The following is a 23,734-nucleotide window of genomic DNA, read 5'->3' on the forward strand; positions in this document are numbered from 1 at the left end:
ATACAATACAATACAATATAATACTGTAACCCTGCATGTCTTATCCCATTAATACACCAACCCCATATAATACTGTAACACCGCATGCCTTGTCCCATTATTACACCAACCCCATATAATACTGTAACACTGCATGCCTTATCCCATTAATACACCAACCCCATATAATACTGTAACACCGCGTGCCTCATCCCATTAATACACCAACCTCATATAATACTGTAACACTGCATGCCTCGTCCCATTAATACACCAACCCCATATAATACTGTAACACCGCATGCCTCGTCCCATTATTAACTAATCCCATATAATACTGTAACCCTGCATGCCTTGTCCCATTATTAACTAATCCCATATAATACTGTAACACCGCATGCCTTGTCCCATTATTAACTAATCCCATATAATACTGTAACACTGCATGCCTTGTCCCATTATTAACTAATCCCATATGCCTCGTCCCATTATTACACTAATCCCATATAATACTGTAACACTGCATGCCTCGTCCCATTATTACACTAATCCCATATAATACTGTAACACCGCATGCCTTGTCCCATTATTACACTAATCCCATATAATACTGTAACACCGCATGCCTTGTCCCATTATTACACTAATCCCATATAATACTGTAACCCTGCATGCCTTGTCCCATTATTAACTAATCCCATATGCCTTGTCCCATTATTAACTAATCCCTTATGCCTTGTCCCAGTATTACACTAATCCCATATAATACTGTAACCCTGCATGCCTTGTCCCATTATTACACTAATCCCATATAATACTGTAACACCGCAAGCCTTGTCCCATTATTAACTAATCCCATATGCCTTATCCCATTATTACACTAATCCCATATAATACTGTAACACCGCATGCCTTGTCCCATTAATACACGAATCCCATATAACACTGTAACACTGCATGCCTTGTCCCATTATTACACTAATCCCATATAATACTGTAACACCGCAAGCCTTGTCCCATTATTAACTAATCCCATATGCCTTATCCCATTATTACACTAATCCCATATAATACTGTAACACCGCATGCCTTGTTCCATTAATACACTAATCCCCTATAATACTGTAACACTGCATGCCTTGTCCCATTATTAACTAATCCCATATAATACTGTAACACTGCGTGCCTTGTCCCATTATTACACTCACTCGTTGACTGCCCCACCTGTGCTGGAATAACCTTAAAACCTGACCTGTTGGTGGCCCTTGAGGACTGGAGTTGGCCCTTCCTGCTCTAGTTAGAGTTCATTGGTATCACCCTCAATATTATTGGTAATTAATACCTTAAAGCTGCAGACCAAACAATATCCTATTTTTTTTAAAATAAATCAGTTTTGTACTATGAGAAAATACTTGTAGCATTAAAAAAAAATCGTAATTACATTTTTAATGTATTATAATGTAACCAGCATTTTTTGCTTCTATAGCAACCATTTCCAAAGTCACGTCCCCTTCCTCTTCTGAAACAGGCTCTGGCACACCCCTTTTTGAGCCCCGCCCTCTCTCTAACAGTGCACCAATTGTATCTAGTGACTGCCTGGTCAAATGATCTTCCCCACAGAACTTTGCATCTTTGGTCCTCTTCTGCTGCACTGACAGCCATTTAATGAACCCCCTATCCGAATATTCGCCGATCTATCACTGGAGAACGGATCGATCGGCAACTTAGCTAATTACTTATCATTGTGTGAATTGTATTGATGCACATATTAAAGGGGGGAAAAATAAAAAATGGAAGCTTGGACTGCTGCTTTAAAGGAACAGACCGGTATCACCTCTTCTATCATACCCAATCCCCCCTTCCTCCTCCCTTTTTGTCTGTGCCCATCTCCCTTCCCTGCTAATTTTTATGTGTATAATTAAAACAGTTAATAAAACTTGGAGTTATAAAAAATAATAATAGTCAGCGAGGGGGCACTTATAATGAGGGTGTGTAGGCTGCAAAATGTTGTGCAAGTCTCCCAGCTATAAAATCAGAGCAAGGGTGGAGCAAAAAACACATTTACCAAAGAAATGGAACCCCATTAAAATAAATGGGATTTGGGGCTTTAATAAATCTGGTTCAGTAATTTTCCTCCGCCTCTGCACTGCAGACTTTGTTACATACTGTACGTATTTACATATACTCTGTCTCTCTTTCTCTCCTTTTTTTCTTTTCTTATATATTTTTCGGCCCAGGCCCCTCTTCACTCATTTCTTGAGTGGGGTTTCTTTTCCATAGTTACAGTAAAGGTTTAGAACAGACCTCGTGCCATTGTGTTTTGATACCTAAGCCTGTATGAGGGGGACCTTATTTGTTTTAAAGTATAGGTCCTTTTTCGAATAGAAAAATATATTGTTTATATACTATACATTATTCATTACAGCATAAATCCTACACGACTCTTCTCTTCTACAGTGAACAATGTTGTTAATTGTTAGAACCTTACACATATGCTTTATTTGCTGTAATATTAAAATTGACCTGAAAACAAGTATTCTCCTTAATTACAGCATGCGTCATGGCATTATTTTAGACTTAAAATTCGATAATTTTTTTTTAAAAAGCCATTTGTATTTTGTATATGTTTCTCAGTAAACTGTATGGGCAAAGGCATTGTAATAAATTACATTTATTTTCTAAGTGTGATGAAAAAATATGAATGTTCTGCCTTTTAAATGACAGTTACTTTGATTTCTATAGTATAAACCATTTTTCAGTCCTCAGGTTTTCACGACGATCTTGTCACACACGTTACGGATACGATAATGTTACAGTATATGTGTTTGCGTAGTTCCTTGTTTGTGACAGGTTTTTATATTTTGTGGGGAAACCCCACGAATGTTTCCTCTGCTTTTGTTAATTTTAGATACACAGTGTGACTGCTATTACATACATGTAGCACTGTACTTTTCTTGGTTTATATGTTGCCTTCAGTGCAACATGCAATAATAATGACATAGGTGACCACTGTGGTGGTGGACATAGGTGAACAATGACTGCCAGTTGGCCACTGTGCAGTTATAAGTAACAGAGCTGCCACCTGTCACTGATTCTGTGCCATCTGTCACTGATTCTGTGTCACCTGTCACTGATTCTGTGTCACCTCTCACTGATTCTGTTAACTTTGTATATGGCAAGAAGAGCTCTCACTCCCAGTGATCAATAACAGCCACAATAACAGCAGCACCCAGTGATCAATAACAGTCTGCAAACTAGAACAGCAACAACAGCACCCAGTGACCCCCCCCCCCCCCCCCCCCTGTGTGAGTCAGGATCACGGGATGGGGACAAGGGGTGAAGCATGTGTGTGATTGGCTGGGAGAGCTGCCTGTCACGCCCTGTGCCTCCCCTGGCTGCAGTGTGTATGGCCTCAGTATAGAGTCACATCCAGTCTGCACCGCTCCAGCCAGACCGCCTGCCCCTATCTCTGCGGCCAGACCGCCTGCCCCTATCTCTGCGGCAGGACCTCCCGTCCCTATCTCTACGGTCACACAGGGGCAGATCAGCAGCGATAAGAAGCCACAGACTGCAGAGATCTGTACAGCCAGGGCATCAGGTACCCGAGACTGATACCCACAGATACTGCACATACAGGTACTGCACGTACTCACAGGTACTGCACATACTCATAGGTACTATACATACTCACAGATACTGCACATACTCACAGATACTGCACATACTCATAGGTACTATACATACTCATAGGTACTATACATACTCACAGATACTGCACATACTCACAGGTACTGCACATACTCATAGGTACTATACATACTCAGATACTGCACATTCTCACAGATACTGCACATACTCATAGGTACTATACATACTCACAGATACTGCACATTCTCACAGATACTGCACATACTCACAGGTACTGCACATACTCATAGGTACTATACATATTCACAGATACTGCACATACTCACAGATACTGCACATACTCATAGGTACTATACATACTCACAGATACTGCACATACTCACAGGTACTGCACATACTCATAGGTACTATACATACTCACAGATACTGCACATTCTCACAGATACTGCACATACTCACAGGTACTGCACATACTGCACATACTCACAGATACTGCACATACTCATAGGTACTATACATACTCATAGGTACTATACATACTCATAGGTACTATACATACTCACAGGTACTGCACATACTCACAGATACTGCACATACTCATAGGTACTGCACATACTCACAGGTACTGCACATACTCACAGGTACTGCACATACTCATAGATACTGTGCATACAGACAAATTGTAACATGATTATTTACATAGAGGCTCTTGTATTACAGAATAATATTAATAGCATGTTCTTGTATAACGCTGCTAGTTATACGAAGCGCTTTATAGAGACATTTTGCAGGCACAGGTCCCTGCCCCGTGGAGCTTACAAGCACAGTATTCACATATCCACAGTATATTTTCTCTTGTTGAATGATGGATATTTTTTTAAATCTCTGAACTCATTTTACTCCAGTTTTTTTTAAATTTACCAGTAAAACTACAGTATCATTCTGGTCTCGCAGCTGCAGATATCACGTGTCACAGAAAACAGAAATGCTCATTGCTGGGGGAGGGGGGGGGGGGGATTTTGTTGTTGTTTTAACTTTAGAGGATCACTTGAAAAAACAAGTTGATTTCTTTCCCTTCCAGGCATTTAACAGCGCGACCATTTGGCAGCTAAGTGGCTAATAAATGATTTTGAATGAATTATGCTCTCATCCTATACAGAAAGATTATAAAAACCCTAATCCCCTTTCTTCTCAGCCCTATCTCTCTCTCTCTCTGACTGTTTTCTTTTTTTTATGTACTGTATGTATGTATGTCTTTATTTATATAGCATCATTAATGTACATACTGCTGTGAAGCGCTAATATTGTATTGTATGTCTTTATTTATATAGCGTCATTAATGTAAATACTGCTGTGAAGCGCTAATATACGTGACAATCATATAAATAATATAAATAACACATAATGGGAAGAAGTGCTTCAGACATAAAAGTGACATTTAGGAAAAGGAGTCCCTGCTCCAAAGAGCTTACACTCTAATTTATGGGGGTTGGAGAAGAATGTTATTAGAAAGGGTCGTATTGACCTTGTACACATGTGACTGCTTTATACGTTGCTCGGTATGGAAGATATTTGAGTCAGGGTGGAGTCGGGATGTTTTTCTGGTAATATTTCTCTGTGCATTTCCTGCTTCTGTTTCTGGATTCTGGATTGCAGCAAACAGTTATTGGATATTGGGTCTCAGCAGGACAGGGTCAGTACTAGGACAGGTAATCCAATACAGTCCAAAATTGCCATTGCACTGCAGTCAATCGCAAACCCCACTTGAAAAAGACTAGGTTGGATTATTGGACCTGCAGAGAGATGATAAATGACAAGCTTTCGAACCTCTCAGGGTTCTTCCAGTTCCCAGTTGTATTAAGTTGCTTATTAAGTCAGAGTTATAACCAGGACGGGAGATTTTTTTTTTCTGGTGCAAAGGTGCATTATAATGTGTGCTGGTAACTTCTGCAAACGGAGCAGCAAAGCAAAACTGGAGTACAGTGTGTTTATACATTATTGCAAAGAGATGCAGGATTAAGTGCCTGTCGTTGCCCCAATTTTGCTCACAAGTTGCTGTATGTACACCCTCAGCGTTGGTAGCTGGATCACGGTGAATGTCCACGAGATTCTGAATGACTGTGCTTTTGGTACTGATCGCAACACACGTCAGTGGATCAGCAGCTGTTTGAGCAGAATGTATCCATTTTATGGCACTTTTGCAATGTCAAAATAAATGTCAGATTCATCGGTGAAGATATTTCTTTATTTAGAGAAATAAAAACCAGAAACTGCATAAATGGCAGTGTATCTCTGTGCATTCATGTAGATCTGTGTATGTTAGCGCCAAGAGTGAACTCAGCGCTTTACAAAAAAATACAAAGAGGGAATTATAATACAATAAGCGCAACAAACAAATCACACAATTAGAAAGGAAATCCCTGCTCCGGAGAGCTCACAATCTGTACATTAATACACGGAAAAGTCAAGGGCAGTTTAGGGCATTTAATTAGGTTTATGGCTGCTGGTTATTACCCTCGTAAGTGTGAAAACAACATATTTTCTGCAACCAGCCGTTTATAAATTAGGGTTTAAAAAGCAAGAGAAAGCGTCCCCATTATTCAGTACCACATATATATGTTTATATTTGACATTTTCTTTATGTCTAGAAGTGGTAGAATAACTATTACTTCTGATAAAGTCCATCACTTCAGCATCCCACTGCTGGGCCAGCATTATACACAGTAACTTTTCCATTAGCTGCTTCTCGTCGCTGTGTTGCGATATTATGATTAACACATCACCGCGAGGAGTGTTATTGGTTTGCACAATATCATCACCCTCTTAATAAGCAGTGTCATGTATTTTTAAAGAACAATTTCATTGGAATGGTATGATTCATATAGGTATTTCCTTAATATACTACAGTCTCTAGGCGGGGTACAGACCAGGGCATCAGCAGCCGTCCTCTAGCTTTAAATAAACCATTTCACTGCCAGAGCGTCCTGCTATGGAATGTATCTGATTAGAAAGCACTATTATTGAGATTAAGGTAATACCCAATGAATTAACGCAATTAAAGGAGCAGCCATCTTTCAAACTCCCTTCAGACTGGATGAGTTCTTGAGCAAAAATACAAGTAGATATAAAGAGGAAAAACATGTTTCACAAAATTGCTGTTTCCCTTAAACCCAGTATGGGGAATGTGTGCTCAGTCTGAGCGGAGAATGCAGCCGCGAGACAAGAGCAGGAAAAAACGGCAAAAAATTCTCAAATACCCGTAGTCATGTGACAGAGTAAAATGAGCCCAGTTTCCTGGTGTGTCAGGACGAGCGCTGGCAGAGTAGGCCGGGATCTGTTCCAAGTGCTGACTTTGTACCCATACACATGGAAGAGCCCTGTAACGCTGGGTTCTCAACTCGTCCTCGAGACCCCCAACAGATCAGGTTTTCGCGTTGCTTCCTGCAGATCTATACACAAAAAAATGTACAGTATTATACTTATAGGGTATTGTAGTATCAGTAGTGGTAACACTTATGCTATATCCCCTCATCCTTCTCAGAGCGAGTTGCAGTGACCAGCTAGAAAATGCTTCTACCAGTGACGGTGCTGTTCAGTTTAGCGCTGGTCACCAGGTGTCTGCCCATAGAAGAAACAGAAGATGGTGGCAAGCATTGGGTGGTCCTTGTCGCGGGATCTAATGGATGGTACAACTACAGGCATCAGGTAACAATGTCGCCATGTCAATGGGCGGGTTTTCTGTAGGGTTCAGAATACGTTCTATAAATGGGAATTATTCGTATTGTTTTTCTCTGTGTTGCTAATACAGAGGTGAATCGGTTTATCTCCTCTTTAAGCCGCATACAGAGATTCGCTGCTTATTCCATTAACCGGAGCACTGGATTTCGAACCTTTTAATAAATCGCAAAAGAATAGATTTGGGAACGTGTGTGCACGGTGGTCACTGCTAACGTACGCACTTATACCAGTCGAATAATGGACAGAAGATATACCGTAATAGCGATACAGTATTGGGAAAAAATGCATTTAAGCCATTCTTTGCTGGAGAGAGAGAGGTGTTGTAAGTTAAAACAGCTGAAGGACATTAAATGCGAACGCCAGGACTACTTGAAAGACAAAAACTCACACCAGTGTAAACTTACAACTGGAATTGTTATTTGTATTAGTTTGAAGAGGCTGAGCTGATTAAATAACAAAGTAGACAAACTTTTCAGCTAAACATTTTCCAGTGGACGAGATGTTAAATTCATAGTTATGGGTTATTTATTAAACTGCGTCGGTGGCCATTGGCGGAGTGTTGCGGTTAAATAAATAATGCCCATTATCTCCTTCTCCTGGTTTTAAAGTCTACTTCTGGAGAGTGAGATAAATGCTGCGAGTGTTTATCTGGGCGCACACTCGCTGGGGAATGTTAATCTCCAGATGAATTGCCCAGCATACAGAATTTAAAGCTGTGAGGTTACTGACCTCTGACTTGGGAAGAGCTGAAAAAGACTTGATTAAAAAAGTAGGAGTGCAATAAAATGCATTATTCATGTGAAGAGGGGTATAAAAAGATGAGGTAGATGCAAACATGCAAATAAAATGAAATAATCCTTCACAGTTTACACGGAGATGAATGTAGTGAGCGTTCTCTCACACAGACCGGTCAGGGGGATTACTGGCGCTATAAAGATTTCAATGTCACAGATAACATTGTTTGCTCAGAAACTGGTAATACAGGACTTTGGCAGGTTGGCACACAAAGTGAGAAGGGTGCCACGGTGCCGTTCTGTGGTATGTGTCTGTATAACTAGCTCGGTGTGGCAGAGAGTCTAATCCCAGCACCCTGACCCCTTCAACCTTTACAGTGGGTGGAAAGATAAAGAAAATACCCAGCCTAGTCATTATTATCGTTTATTTGTAAAGCGCCAACACATGCCGCAGCGCGGTACAATGGGGGTACAGAGAGATGTAAATGACATAGACAGAGTTACATACCAGATAAGAACAAACAAGCGCAAACAGATACAGAAGTTAATGTGTGCCCTGATCCCGAGAGCTTACAATCTACAGGGTAGTTTAACATCTATCAGTACATTGCATCATCTCCAGCATGAAACGGGTTACGTTTATATATTATAATAGCACTCGATTTCCACAGTCATGCAGCAAGTGCGTGGCGAGTGTGACAAACGGCTTACTCCGGGGCTCCGTCGTTTGTCCGGGACTGTTTAGAACACGGTCTTTTAGGGTAGGTTAAATGATGAGGCGTCACGTACTGTTCCTTTAAACAGGCTATGCCTGGTTTATTCAGTCCCAGGCACTGAGACTGCCACAGTGCATACAACAGAAAACAGATCAAAACAAAAGCTGCTCACCTGAGCGATAACTTAACTTAGATATCCCTGACTCAGGGTTGGAAGTGGCTTTTCCACTTCCAACATCAAAACACGGTACTTTTGCAGTCTTACACAAATGAACAGAAAGATTGAACCTGTTTGGGGAAGAGGCTTCTCCCCTCTGTAGTTCAGCAGCCTTCCAGCCTCCTGGCTCTTGTGGGGAGACCAGAGCAAACAGGAAATCAGTCTTTCATACCTGATTCCTAATTAGCATGACAGGTGACAGAAATCAGGCAGCAGACAAACTCTGGTCTGGATCTCTCATCCCTCAGTTCCAGCGCTTGCCAAACTGTGGGATGGAGTGTATGTATTATAAGGCTGCACTCCCAGGCCAAACAGGATAGAAACTGTCTAGTATCCTGGGAGCCCTATATACGGAATTTATTACCATCCCCTGGTTTCTGTCACATATCCTCCCCCCCAGCTCAGACCTCGAGGGATGAGCGACCATGGATATTAGGGAGTGCATCCTTGACAACCCGTCAGCATTGCCATGTTTGTGCCCTGACCTGTGTTCCACAGAAAATTTAAAGGGTTGTAGGCTTAGGAACCACCTGGTCACTCTAGCATTCTTTTCCCTGTTTTGACACATCCAGGTAAGGGGTGCATGATCTGTGACCAACCGGAATTTTCTCCCCAACAGGTAGTATTTGAGCGTCTCTACAGCCCACTTTATTGCGAGACACTCTTTCTCTACTATGGAGTAATTTTTCTCCTGGGGATTTAGTTTCCTACTTAAATAAAGGATGGGGTGCTCCTCACCTTGAGACTCCTGGGAGAGTACCGCCCCCAGCCCTACCTCAGATGCGTCGGTTTGGACTACGAACTCTTTGGAGAAGTCAGGTGTGACCAACACTGGTTGGGCACAGAGAGCTTCTTTCAGGCTTCTAAAGGCCTGTTCGGTTTCGGGGGACCACTTTACCATTAGCGGTCCTCTTGCTTTTGTGAGGTCAGTTAGTGGGGTTGCCTTATTTGCAAAATTGGGAATAAACCTTCTATAGTACCCAATTAACCCCAAAAAGGTCCTTACTTGTTTTTTTGTAACTGGCCTTGGCCAATTTTGTATCGCCTCCACTTTGAGTGTTTGGGGTTTGAGTAAACCTCTGCCAATAGAATATCCCAGATACTTGGCCTCCTCCAGACCAATAGTGCATTTAGCGGGGTTAGCAGTTAGTCCAGCAGACCGGACTGCGTCAAGCACAGCTTGGACCTTCGGAAGGTGGGATTGCCAATCTTCACTATGGATTACCACATCATCCAGGTATGCGGCAGCATACCGAGCATGTGGTTTTAAAATTTTATCCATCATTCTTTGGAATGTGGCGGGAGCTCCATGTAAGCCAAAAGGCAACACCTTATACTGAAAGAGGCCGTCTGGGGTTGAGAAGGCTGTCTTTTCTTTTGCCCTTTCTGTGAGGGGAACCTGCCAGTACCCTTTTGTTAGGTCTAGGGTTGTGAGATATCGGGCTTTGCCCAGTCTCTCTACAAGTTCATCTACCCTGGGCATAGGATAAGTATCAAATTTTGACACCGCGTTTAGTTTCCGGTAGTCATTACAAAACCTTGTTGTACCATCTGGCTTTGGGACTAAGACTATAGGGCTGTTCCACCCACTTTGGGATTCCTCAATTACACCTAGTTTTAGCATTTTTTTAACCTCTAAACTTATAGCCTTTCTTTTGGCCTCTGGGATTCGGTACGGTTTAAGGTTAACTCGGACCCCCGGTTCAGAGACTAGGTCATGTTCAATTACGCTGGTTCTACCTGGCCGTATAGAGAAGATTTCTTTGTTTCTTTTCACTAAATTCTGAACCTCTCGTTTCTGATGAACAGACAGGGTTTCAGCTATGCTAACCTCTGGGTCAGTTTCTTGATTCTCTGACGGACCTGGGGGTACTAGGGTTAACAAGACTTCTCTATCTTTCCAGGGCTTGAGTAGGTTTATATGGTAAATTTGCTCAGGTTTCCTCCTACCTGGCTGTCTTACCTTATAATTTACTTCTCCCACTCTTTCCAAGACCTCATATGGCCCATGCCATTTAGCAAGGAATTTACTCTCCACGGTGGGAACCAGAACTAGTACCCTATCACCTGGAGAAAAAATTCTGACCCTAGCACCCTTATTATATGTATTCCTCTGTGCTTCTTGAGCTTTCTCCATGTGTTCCCTCACTATGGGTAGGACTGCAGCAATGCGGTCCTGCATCTGGGCAACATGCTCTATTACACTTCTGTAAGGGGTAACCTCGTGTTCCCAAGTCTCTTTGGCTATATCCAGTAAGCCCCTTGGGTGTCGGCCATACAATAGTTCAAACGGGGAGAAGCCTGTGGATGATTGGGGAACTTCCCTAATGGCAAATAACAGGTACGGTAACAAACAATCCCAGTTTTTCCCATCTTTATCAACCGCCCGCCGTAACATGCTCTTTAAGGTTTTATTGAACCTTTCCACTAAACCATCTGTTTGTGGATGATAGACTGAGGTTCTGAGATGCTTGATTTTTAGGAGTTTACATAGCTCTTTCGTTACTTGGGACATAAATGGTGTTCCCTGGTCAGATAGAATCTCTTTAGGAATCCCGACCCGGGAAAACAGAACTACTAACTCTTTTGCTATGTTTTTAGCTGAGGTGCTACGTAGGGGAACTGCCTCCGGATATCGGGTGGCATAATCTAATATTACCAATATATGCTGATGTCCCCTAGCAGACTTTATTAGGGGTCCTACTAGATCCATAGCAATCCGGTCAAATGGTACCTCTATTATGGGAAGGGGTACCAATGGGCTGCGGTACGCCTTGAACGGGGCGGTGATCTGACATTCTGGGCATGAGGAACAATAATTCGTAATTTCTGCCAGAACCCCAGGCCAATAGAAGCTTCGGAGAACCTTTTCTTTTGTCTTTTCCACCCCTAGGTGTCCCCCCAATGGATGATTATGTGCGAGGTGTAATACTACGTTACGGAATGTCCGTGGTACCAACAATTGTTTAGTTGTAACTGATTTCCTTTTATCAACCCGATATACTAGGTCGTTCTCTACCTCGAAGTAGGGGTAAGCAAGTGACCTATCTGGTTGGCCAGGAGTACTATTCTGGTCCCGTATATTTCCCCTTGCTACCGCTAATGTGGGGTCCTCCCACTGGGCCTTCTTAAAACTCCCAGGACCGACCTCTAGGTCAGCGAGGGTCTTATCCGGTTCTGGGGTGGTAAGTGTCTGCTCAACATCTTGATTTGGGGTATTCCCTACCAAAGTAGTGATGGGGAAGGGAATTTTACAGCACTCTTCCTTTTCCCCCTTCTTATTTGGGCCCTCGTCAACCTCCATTTCTGAAAAAGGGAAAGGATTTGTTTCTTCTAATACTTCGTTATGGTCCGCTATTGAACTCTGGGCGCTATTCTGAGCGGGGGACCACATTTTTAGAAAATGGGGAAAGTCGGTCCCTATTAACACATCATGTGCCAGTTTGGGTACAATACCCACCTTGAAATCTAAAGAACCAAACTCTGTTTCAAAAAAAACATCAACAGTGGAATATTCATGATTATCCCCATGTATACAACAAATTGCCACTCTTTGTGAACTGTTTCCCTGTTTCTTCTTAATGGACAAGAGGTATTCGGACACTAGTGTGACCATGCTCCCAGAGTCAAGAAGTGCCCGAACCCTCTTACCATTAACCTTTACAAATGCCCACAGATGGTTATTCAAGGGGTCCTCTGGGCTAGGGCCCATACATTGGGACAACAGCGAATAAGGTTCCACGCTGTTGCATTGCATGGGCTCATCATTTAGTGGGCAGATTTTTGCTGTGTGGCCCCTCTCATGACAATTTACACATTTAGGTACATAGTCTGTGTCCCACTTAGAGCCTTTTCCCGGCTCCCCATGTTGGCTATTGCCCTTAGTGTGCGAACCACTGTTGCTGGTGCTGCGTGAAGGTGGTCGCCGCTCTTCAGCGCCCCTTAACCCCGGTACCCTTTTACCGTCTCTGGAAGAGTCCTGGAACCTCGGGTAGTGGGGTTGCTCCACGACTGTGGGTTGCGGGTGCTCTTCTGCTGCATTGTACCTTTCTACGAGGGCCACAAGCTCATCCGCATTGTGGGGGTCACTCCGACTGACCCAACGGCGTAAGGCAGAGGGAAGTTTCCTCAAGAACTGGTCCATGACCAACCGTTCCACGATGTGGCTGGCTGAGTTGATCTCGGGTTGTAGCCACTTCCGGGCGAGGTGGATGAGGTCATACATCTGGCTTCGGGTGGCTTTATCCATCGTGAAGGACCATGCGTGAAACCTTTGGGCGCGAACAGCCGTGGTTACGCCGAGGCGGGCGAGGATCTCGAACTTCAATTTTGCATAGACGTTAGCTTCGGCTGGCTCTAGATCAAAGTAAGCCTTCTGGGGTTCGCCGCTTAGGAAGGGTGCGATTAGACCAGCCCACTCAGCTTCTGGCCATCCCTCTCTCTGTGCCGTGCGTTCAAACGTGAGAAGATAGGCTTCCACATCATCCGAGGGTCCCATCTTCTGAAGGTAGTGGCTTGCCCTGGTCATTTTCGGAACAGGGGCTGCCGCTGCCAGTGGAAGGTTACTGATAGTCCCCCTCAGGATCTCGAGTTCCTGCTGTAAGCCCTGAGCGAACCGCTGTTGCTCCTCTCTCAGCAAGCGGTTTGTCTCTTGCTGGTTTGCATTCGCGTTTTGCAGGGCTTCATTCGTCTGTTGCTGGTTTGCATTCGCCTGTTGCTGGTTGGCATTAATCTCTTGCTGGGCTATTAGCAGCTGTTGCTGGGCTGCATTCGTCTGCTGCTGGTTTGCATTAGTTTCTTGCTGGGCTATTAACAGCTGTTGCTGGGTTTCATTCGCGTCTTTCTGGGCAGCGACATTGCGTACCAGCGCACCCACCACGTCTTCCATCTTGTTTGCAGAGGATGAAAAAAACTTTTTTTTTTTTTTTTTTTCAAAGTTCTTCAACCCGCAGACCCCCTAGTGCTCTGCCCGCATTCTCCACCATATGTGACAAACGGCTTACTCCGGGGCTCCGTCGTTTGTCCGGGACTGTTTAGAACACGGTCTTTTAGGGTAGGTTAAATGATGAGGCGTCACGTACTGTTCCTTTAAACAGGCTATGCCTGGTTTATTCAGTCCCAGGCACTGAGACTGCCACAGTGCATACAACAGAAAACAGATCAAAACAAAAGCTGCTCACCTGAGCGATAACTTAACTTAGATATCCCTGACTCAGGGTTGGAAGTGGCTTTTCCACTTCCAACATCAAAACACGGTACTTTTGCAGTCTTACACAAATGAACAGAAAGATTGAACCTGTTTGGGGAAGAGGCTTCTCCCCTCTGTAGTTCAGCAGCCTTCCAGCCTCCTGGCTCTTGTGGGGAGACCAGAGCAAACAGGAAATCAGTCTTTCATACCTGATTCCTAATTAGCATGACAGGTGACAGAAATCAGGCAGCAGACAAACTCTGGTCTGGATCTCTCATCCCTCAGTTCCAGCGCTTGCCAAACTGTGGGATGGAGTGTATGTATTATAAGGCTGCACTCCCAGGCCAAACAGGATAGAAACTGTCTAGTATCCTGGGAGCCCTATATACGGAATTTATTACCATCCCCTGGTTTCTGTCACACGAGCCACAAATAACCAGGATTGCAGATTTGGTGAGGAAGTGAAGTTAACTGTTGGTCAGCATGTGAATAAGAGGCCCCGTGTTCTCATGAGTCACTTCTTAATTTTGGTTTGTAAGTCAGATGATTGCACCCAAATTCCATGTTTGTTGCACAATTGTTGATGCAAACTGGACACAATTTTTGGTGGGTTAAAAAAGTGGCAATGTCCCTTCAGAGTGCAAAGTACGTCAAAGTTTAAATACCCAATGGGAGTATCTGCACGCCCGTCACAGGTCCCCAACCTGCTTCCTTTATCCCATCGTCACGTTGTACAGTGGCGACAGAAAACACTATATATCAAGGCACTGCCTGACAAAGAGTGTGACTGAAACGTGGCATGTCCGTGGTGAACGTACAGTATTCTCCTATTACAGGCTGACGTGTGCCACTCGTACCAGATTGTAAAGAGAAATGGTATCCCTGATGAGCAGATTGTCGTAATGATGTACGATGACATTGCTGACGATGCTGAGTAAGTTGAAGCAAAAAAAGGGATCAGGAAAAAGCCACTTGGGATGCCCGTAGGACAAGGGGACGGAGTGAAGAAGCCGGGTGAAATACTAAAGCAAACACCCCAGTCAGGGAACAGCATGGCACCCAGAGGGATCCAAGCACACCAAAAAATACGGATGAAATGAATGCAAAGAGATCATGTAATGACTAAACAAGTCAGAAGGATCCTGATGAAGATACATTGCACCGAAACATGGGACACCTGTGACTGGTTTAGTCATTAAATGATCTCTTTGCATTCATTTCATCCATAATCTTTTTGGTCTGTTTGCAATGATTAGTAACAAAAAAAGCTGTCGCATAGATCCCGCCACAGCCGGAGAAGCCGGCGAGACGTTCCCCTGCTCAGAATACAAGTATACCCCTCTCTGCATTGTCAGACCCCCAGCACAGACCCCTCTCTGGATTGTCAGACCCCCAGCACAGACCCCTCTCTGCAATGCATTGTGAGACCCCCAGCACAGACACCTCTCTGCTTGTAAGACCCCCAGCACAGACCCCTCTCTGCAATGCATTGTAAGACACCCAACACAGACCCCTCTCTGCAATGCATTGTAAGACCCCCAGCACAGACCCCTCTCTGCAATGCATTGTAAGACCCCCAGCACAGATCCCTCTCTGCAATGCATTGTAAGACCCCCAGCACAGACCCCTCTCTGCAATGCATTGTGAGACCCCCAGCACAGACCCCTCTCTGCAAAGCATTGTGAGACCCCCAGCACAGACCCCTCTCTGCAAAGCATTGTAATTCTTCATTTTACCCTGTGTGAATTAAGTATCACAAGTCCAGTTCTAGGATTCTGAGACATTCTTTACAATTTACTTTTCAGAAATCCGACCAAAGGAATTATTATCAATAGGCCTAATGGATCGGATGTGTACGCTGGAGTCCCAAAGGACTATACAAAGGAGGTAGGGTGAACAAACCAAGGGGTAAATAACGCTGTATTAATCTGATGTTTGTTTAAGACATTCCTTGCAGTAACACAGATAGGGGACTGTGCACATGTTGCTTTGGGGTTAAATTGTAGAGTGTAAAGAGTTAACGATAGCAGTGCACTTACAGCACAAAGCGACAAAACCGCGAGGAACGCCAGATAGGAAAACTGCCGCTGTGTTTCCTCTGCTTACTCCGACATTATTCCCAGCGCAGGAACACACGCCGCGCTGCTTACTCCGACATTATTCCCGGTGCAGGAACACACGCCGCGCTGCTTACTCCGACATTATTCCCAGCGCAGGAACACACGCCGCGCTGCTTACTCCGACATTATTCCCAGCGCAGGAACACACGCCGCTCTGCTTACTCCGACATTATTCCCGGTGCAGGAACACACGCCGCGCTGCTTACTCCGACATTATTCCCGGTGCAGGAACACACGCCGCGCTGCTTACTCCGACATTATTCCCAGTGCAGGAACACACGCCGCGCTGCTTACTCCAACATTATTCCCGGTGCAGGAACACACGCCGCGCTGCTTACTCCAACATTATTCCCGGTGCAGGAACACACGCCGCGCTGCTTACTCCAACATTATTCCCGGTGCAGGAACACACGCCGCGCTGCTTACTCCGACATTATTCCCAGTGCAGAAACACACGCCGCGCTGCTTACTCCGACATTATTCCCAGCGCAGGAACACACGCCGCACTGCTTACTCCGACATTATTCCCAATGCAGGAACACACGCCGCGCTGCTTACTCCGACATTATTCCCGGTGCAGGAACACACGCCGCGCTGCTTACTCCGACATTATTCCCAGTGCAGGAACACACGCCGCGCTGCTTACTCCGACATTATTCCCAGTGCAGGAACACACGCCGCACTGCTTACTCCGACATTATTCCCAGCGCAGGAACACACGCCGCACTGCTTACTCTGACATTATTCCCAGCGTAGGAACACACGCCGCACTGCTTACTCCGACATTATTCCCAGTGCAGGAACACACGCCACGCTACTTACTCCGACATTATTCCCAGCGCAGGAACACACGCCGCGCTGCTTAATCCGACATTATTCCCAGCGCAGGAACACACGCCGCGCTGCTTAATCCGACATTATTCCCAGCGCAGGAACACACGCCGCGCTGCTTACTCCGACATTATTCCCGGTGCAGGAACACACGCCGCGCTGCTTACTCCAACATTATTCCCGGTGCAGGAACACACGCCGCGCTGCTTACTCCGACATTATTCCCAGTGCAGGAACACACGCCGCACTGCTTACTCCGACATTATTCCCAGTGCAGGAACACACGCCGCGCTGCTTACTCCGACATTATTCCCGGTGCAGGAACACACGCCGCGCTGCTTACTCCGACATTATTCCCGGTGCAGGAACACACGCCGCACTGCTTAATCCGACATTATTCCCAGCGCAGGAACACACGCCGCGCTGCTTACTCCGACATTATTCCCAGTGCAGGAACACACGCCGCGCTGCTTACTCCGACATTATTCCCGGTGCAGGAACACACGCCGCACTGCTTACTCCGACATTATTCCCAGTGCAGGAACACAAGCCGCACTGCTTACTCCGACATTATTCCCAGTGCAGGAACACAAGCCGCACTGCTTACTCCGACATTATTTCCAGTGCAGGAACACACGCCGCGCTGCTTACTCCGACATTATTCCCAGTGCAGGAACACACGCCGCGCTGCTTACTCCGACATTATTCCCGGTGCAGGAACACACGCCGCACTGCTTACTCCGACATTATTCCCAGTGCAGGAACACACGCCGCGCTGCTTACTCCGACATTATTCCCGGTGCAGGAACACACACCGCACTGCTTACTCCGACATTATTCCCAGTGCAGGAACACAAGCCGCACTGCTTACTCCAACATTATTCCCAGCGCAGGAACACACGCCGCACTGCTTACTGCGACATTATTCCCAGTGCAGGAACACACGCCGCGCTGCTTACTCCGACATTATTTCCAGCGCAGGAACACACGCCGCGCTGCTTACTCCGACATTATTCCCAGCGCAGGAACACACGCCGCGCTGCTTACTCCGACATTATTCCCAGTGCAGGAACACAAGCCGCACTGCTTACTCCGACATTATTCCCAGTGCAGGAACACACGCCGCACTGCTTACTCCGACATTATTCCCAGTGCAGGAACACACGCCGCGCTGCTTACTCCGACATTATTCCCAGTGCAGGAACACACGCCGCACTGCTTACTCCGACATTATTCCCAGTGCAGGAACACACGCCGCGCTGCTTACTCCGACATTATTCCCAGTGCAGGAACACAAGCCGCGCTGCTTACTCCGACATTATTCCCAGTGCAGGAACACACGCCGCGCTGCTTACTCCAACATTATTCCCAGTGCAGGAACACACGCCGCACTGCTTACTCCGACATTATTCCCAGAGCAGGAACACACGCCGCACTGCTTACTCCGACATTATTCCCAGCGCAGGAACACACGCAGCGCTGCTTACTCCGACATTATTCCCAGCGCAGGAACACACGCGGCGCTGCTTACTCCGACATTATTCCCAGCGCAGGAACACACGCAGCGCTGCTTACTCCGACATTATTCCCAGCGCAGGAACAAACGCAGCGCTGCTTACTCCGACATTATTCCCGGTGCAGGAACACACGCCGCACTGCTTACTCCGACATTATTCCCAGTGCAGGAACACACGCCGCGCTGCTTACTCCGACATTATTCCCAGTGCAGGAACACACGCCGCGCTGCTTACTCCGACATTATTCCGAGTGCAGAAACACAAGCCGCGATGCTTACTCCGACATTATTCCCAGTGCAGGAACACACGCCGCGCTGCTTACTCCGACATTATTCCCAGTGCAGGAACACACGCCGCGCTGCTTACTCCAACATTATTCCCAGTGCAGGAACACACGCCGCGCTGCTTACTCCGACATTATTCCCGGTGCAGGAACACACGCCGCGCTGCTTACTCCGACATTATTCCCGGTGCAGGAACACATGCCGCGCTGCTTACTCCGACATTATTCCCAGCGCAGGAACACACGCCGCACTGCTTACTCCGACATTATTCCCAGTGCAGGAACACACGCCGCACTGCTTACTCCGACATTATTCCCAGCGCAGGAACACACGCCACGCTGCTTACTCCGACATTATTTCCAGTGCAGGAACACACGCCGCACTGCTTACTCCGACATTATTTCCAGTGCAGGAACACACGCCGCACTGCTTACTCCGACATTATTTCCAGTGCAGGAACACACGCCGCGCTGCTTACTCCGACATTATTCCCGGTGCAGGAACACACGCCGCACTGCTTACTCCAACATTATTCCCGGCGCAGGAACACACGCCGCACTGCTTACTCCAACATTATTCCCAGCGCAGGAACACACGCCGCACTGCTTACTCCGACATTATTCCCAGTGCAGGAACACACGCCGCACTGCTTACTCCAACATTATTCCCAGCGCAGGAACACACGCCGCACTGCTTACTCCGACATTATTCCCAGTGCAGGAACACACGCCGCACTGCTTACTCCAACATTATTCCCAGCGCAGGAACACACGCCGCACTGCTTACTCCAACATTATTCCCAGCGCAGGAACACACGCCGCGCTGCTTACTCCGACATTATTCCCAGCGCAGGAACACACAGCGCACTGCTTACTCAGACATTATTCCCAGTGCAGGAACACACGCCGCACTGCTTACTCCGACATTATTCCCAGCGCAGGAACACACGCCGCGCTGCTTACTCCGACATTATTCCCAGCGCAGGAACACACGCCGCGCTGCTTACTCCGACATTATTCCCAGCGCAGGAACACACGCCGCACTGCTTACTCCGACATTATTCCCAGCGCAGGAACACACGCCGCACTGCTTACTCCGACATTATTCCCAGCGCAGGAACACACGCCGCACTGCTTACTCCGACATTATTCCCAGTGCAGGAACACACGCCGCACTGCTTACTCCGACATTATTCCCGGTGCAGGAACACACGCCGCGCTGCTTACTCCGACATTATTCCCAGTGCAGGAACACACGCCGCGCTGCTTACTCCGACATTATTCCCAGTGCAGGAACACAAGCCGCGCTGCTTACTCCGACATTATTCCCAGCGCAGGAACACACGCCGCGCTGCTTACTCCAACATTATTCCCAGCGCAGGAACACACGCCGCGCTGCTTACTCCGACATTATTCCCAGCGCAGGAACACACGCCGCACTGCTTACTCCGACATTATTCCCAGCGCAGGAACACACGCCGCACTGCTTACTCCGACATTATTCCCAGCGCAGGAACACACGCCGCACTGCTTACTCCGACATTATTCCCAGTGCAGGAACACACGCCGCACTGCTTACTCCGACATTATTCCCGGTGCAGGAACACACGCCGCGCTGCTTACTCCGACATTATTCCCAGTGCAGGAACACACGCCGCGCTGCTTACTCCGACATTATTCCCAGTGCAGGAACACAAGCCGCGCTGCTTACTCCGACATTATTCCCAGCGCAGGAACACACGCCGCGCTGCTTACTCCGACATTATTCCCAGTGCAGGAACACAAGCCGCGCTGCTTACTCCGACATTATTCCCGGTGCAGGAACACACGCCGCACTGCTTACTCCGACATTATTCCCGGTGCAGGAACACACGCCGCGCTGCTTACTCCAACATTATTCCCAGCGCAGGAACACACGCCGCACTGCTTACTCCGACATTATTCCCAGTGCAGGAACACACGCCGCGCTGCTTACTCCGACATTATTCCCAGTGCAGGAACACACGCCGCACTGCTTACTCCAACATTATTCCCAGCGCAGGAACACACGCCGCACTGCTTACTCCGACATTATTCCCAGCGCAGGAACACACGCCGCACTGCTTACTCCAACATTATTCCCAGCGCAGGAACACACGCCGCACTGCTTACTCCGACATTATTCCCAGCGCAGGAACACACGCCGCACTGCTTACTCTGACATTATTCCCAGCGCAGGAACACACGCCGCACTGCTTACTCCGACATTATTCCCGGTGCAGGAACACACGCCGCACTGCTTACTCCGACATTATTCCCGGTGCAGGAACACACGCCGCGCTGCTTACTCCGACATTATTCCCAGCGCAGGAACACACGCCGCACTGCTTACTCCGACATTATTCCCAGTGCAGGAACACACGCCGCACTGCTTACTCCGACATTATTCCCGGTGCAGGAACACACGTCGCACTGCTTACTCCGACATTATTCCCAGTGCAGGAACACACGCCGCGCTGCTTACTCCGACATTATTCCCAGTGCAGGAACACACGCCGCACTGCTTACTCCGACATTATTCCCAGTGCAGGAACACACGCCGCGCTGCTTACTCCAACATTATTCCCAGCGCAGGAACACACGCCGCGCTGCTTACTCCGACATTATTCCCAGCGCAGGAACACAAGCCGCGCTGCTTACTCCGACATTATTCCCAGCGCAGGAACACACGCCGCGCTGCTTACTCCTCTTACAGAAAAGGTTCACACAAATTCCTTGTCAGACAACACGTCATGGTATTTGTTATTGGCAGGTGATAGGATACGGAGGGGGGTTATTGGCCAGGTGATAGGATACGGAGGGGGGTTATTGGCCAGGGGATGGGGTATGGAGGGGGGTTATTTACCAGGTGATAGGGTACGGAGGGGGGTTATTGGCCAGGTGATAGGGTACAGAGCGGGGTTATTGGCCAGATGATAGGGTACGGAGGGGGGTTATTGGCCAAGTGATAGGGTATGGAGGGGGGTTATTGGCCAGGTGATGGTATACGGAGGGGGTTATTGGCCAGATGATAGGGTACGGAGGGGGATTATTGGCCAGGTGATAGGGTACGGAGGGGGGTTATTGGCCAGGTGATAGGATACAGACGGGGTTATTAGCCAGGTGATAGGGTACAGAGCGGGGTTATTGGCCAGATGATAGGGTACGGAGGGGGGTTATTGGCCAAGTGATAGGGTATGGAGGGGGGTTATTGGCCAGGTGATGGGGTACGGAGGGGGGTTATTGGCCAGGTGATAGGATACGGAGGGGGGTTATTGGCCAGGTGATAGGGTACTGAGGGGGGTTATTGGCCAGGTGATGGGGTACGGAGGGGGGTTATTGGCCAGGTGATGGGGTACGGAGGGGGGATATTGGCCAGGTGATAGGGTACGGAGGGAGCTATTGGCCAGGTGATAGGGTACGGAGGGGGTTATTGGCCCGGTGATGGGGTACAGACGGATGGGGTACAGACGGGGGTTATTGGCCAGGTGATGGGGTACAGACGGGGGATATTGGCCAGGTGATGGGGTACGGAGGGGGGTTATTGGCCAGGTGATGGGGTACGGAGGGGGGTTATTGGCCAGGTGATGGGGTACGGAGGGGGGTTATTGGCCAGGTGATGGGGTACGGAGGGGGTTTATTGGCCAGGTGATAGGGTACGGAGGGTACAGAGGGTACCGTATAGGGAATTAATTTGGAGCCAACCAATTTGTTTTCTTTCATTCAAATGAATTATTTGAAACATGTAGTGAGGCAATTTGTGTCGAGTTATACTCAATATCACTACTTCTGTGAGCGTGCGGGATTGGGAGGTTGACATGATCTTCTTTGTGGAGTAATTGTTCTCTCTTGGGTCCCAGAATGTGACTCCTCAAAACTTCCTCGCCGTTCTGAAAGGTGACGCTGCAGCAGTGAAGGGAAAGGGCTCAGGAAAAGTGATACACAGGTGAGAGGTCAAAGGACAATGGGGTCAGGAAAAGTGATACACAGGTGAGAGGTCAAAGGACAATGGGGTCAGGAAAAGTGATACACAGGTGAGAGGTGAAAGGACAATGTGTTTCCAAGGTTTTGTTTATTCTGGATGGATGTTTATGAAGTGAATAGAAGTTTTTCCAACCGATAAAACTGCAAAGATTCCATAAATAAAGATCCGCTGAAAATGTGTTTAATATGAAAAGTCCTGAACATGTTAGATATGTTTATATATAACTCATTAGCTCTAAATGCATTTAGACTCAAAGTTCAAACTCAATGCATATTGGTTAATAAGTGGATAGATTCATATCTCTAAAGAATGAAGGCTGCAGCTATCATATATATATATATATATATATATATATATATATATATATATATATATATATATATATATATATATGATAGCTGCATATATATATATATCTATATATAACAAAGACAACACAAAAATTAAGTAGCGCTAAAGAGGATGTGAAATAACCCTAATAAATGATCAATTATAATAACATATTTAAAATATTAAAATAAATTAAAATGACCACAATTTAACCTAATAATATCTACAAACCATAACGTGATAGTGAAAAAAAATCCAAATTGAATGTTCCACTCAAACAAAAAATCCAGAGAGAAATATAGTCCCAATAGAAGATCCAGGGAGCGTCTTTGCAGCTTTAAGGGGAGTGGTATAGCCAACCACTTTTGGAATCTATGAACAAAAAACAAACAAAAGCGCAAGCTCCATAGCACATAACTGAATAAAAAAT

At 46.6% G+C, this 23,734-nt stretch overlaps 1 protein-coding gene across 4 annotated transcripts in view; it reads left to right on the forward strand.

Annotated features, from left to right (window-relative positions):
• The first annotated feature begins 3,375 nt into the window (after positions 1-3,375).
• Positions 3,376-23,734, forward strand: part of LGMN (legumain) — a 37,650-nt gene continuing 17,291 nt past the window's right edge. Inside the window, exons 1-6 of one of the 4 annotated variants that reach the window (XM_075614515.1) lie at positions 3,376-3,600; positions 3,739-3,760; positions 7,166-7,332; positions 15,057-15,154; positions 16,026-16,107; positions 22,850-22,935. In XM_075614515.1, coding sequence (XP_075470630.1) covers positions 7,195-7,332; positions 15,057-15,154; positions 16,026-16,107; positions 22,850-22,935 — 404 coding nt within the window. In that variant the 5' untranslated portion in view covers positions 3,376-3,600; positions 3,739-3,760; positions 7,166-7,194. Of the gene's footprint in view, positions 3,635-3,738; positions 3,761-7,165; positions 7,333-15,056; positions 15,155-16,025; positions 16,108-22,849; positions 22,936-23,734 lie in introns of all 4 variants that reach the window. The other 3 variants (XM_075614514.1, XM_075614512.1, XM_075614513.1) reach the window with 3 other exon arrangements.

This window comes from Ascaphus truei, chromosome 9 (genome assembly GCF_040206685.1).
Source record: "Ascaphus truei isolate aAscTru1 chromosome 9, aAscTru1.hap1, whole genome shotgun sequence".
NCBI classification, from domain to species: domain Eukaryota; kingdom Metazoa; phylum Chordata; class Amphibia; order Anura; family Ascaphidae; genus Ascaphus; species Ascaphus truei.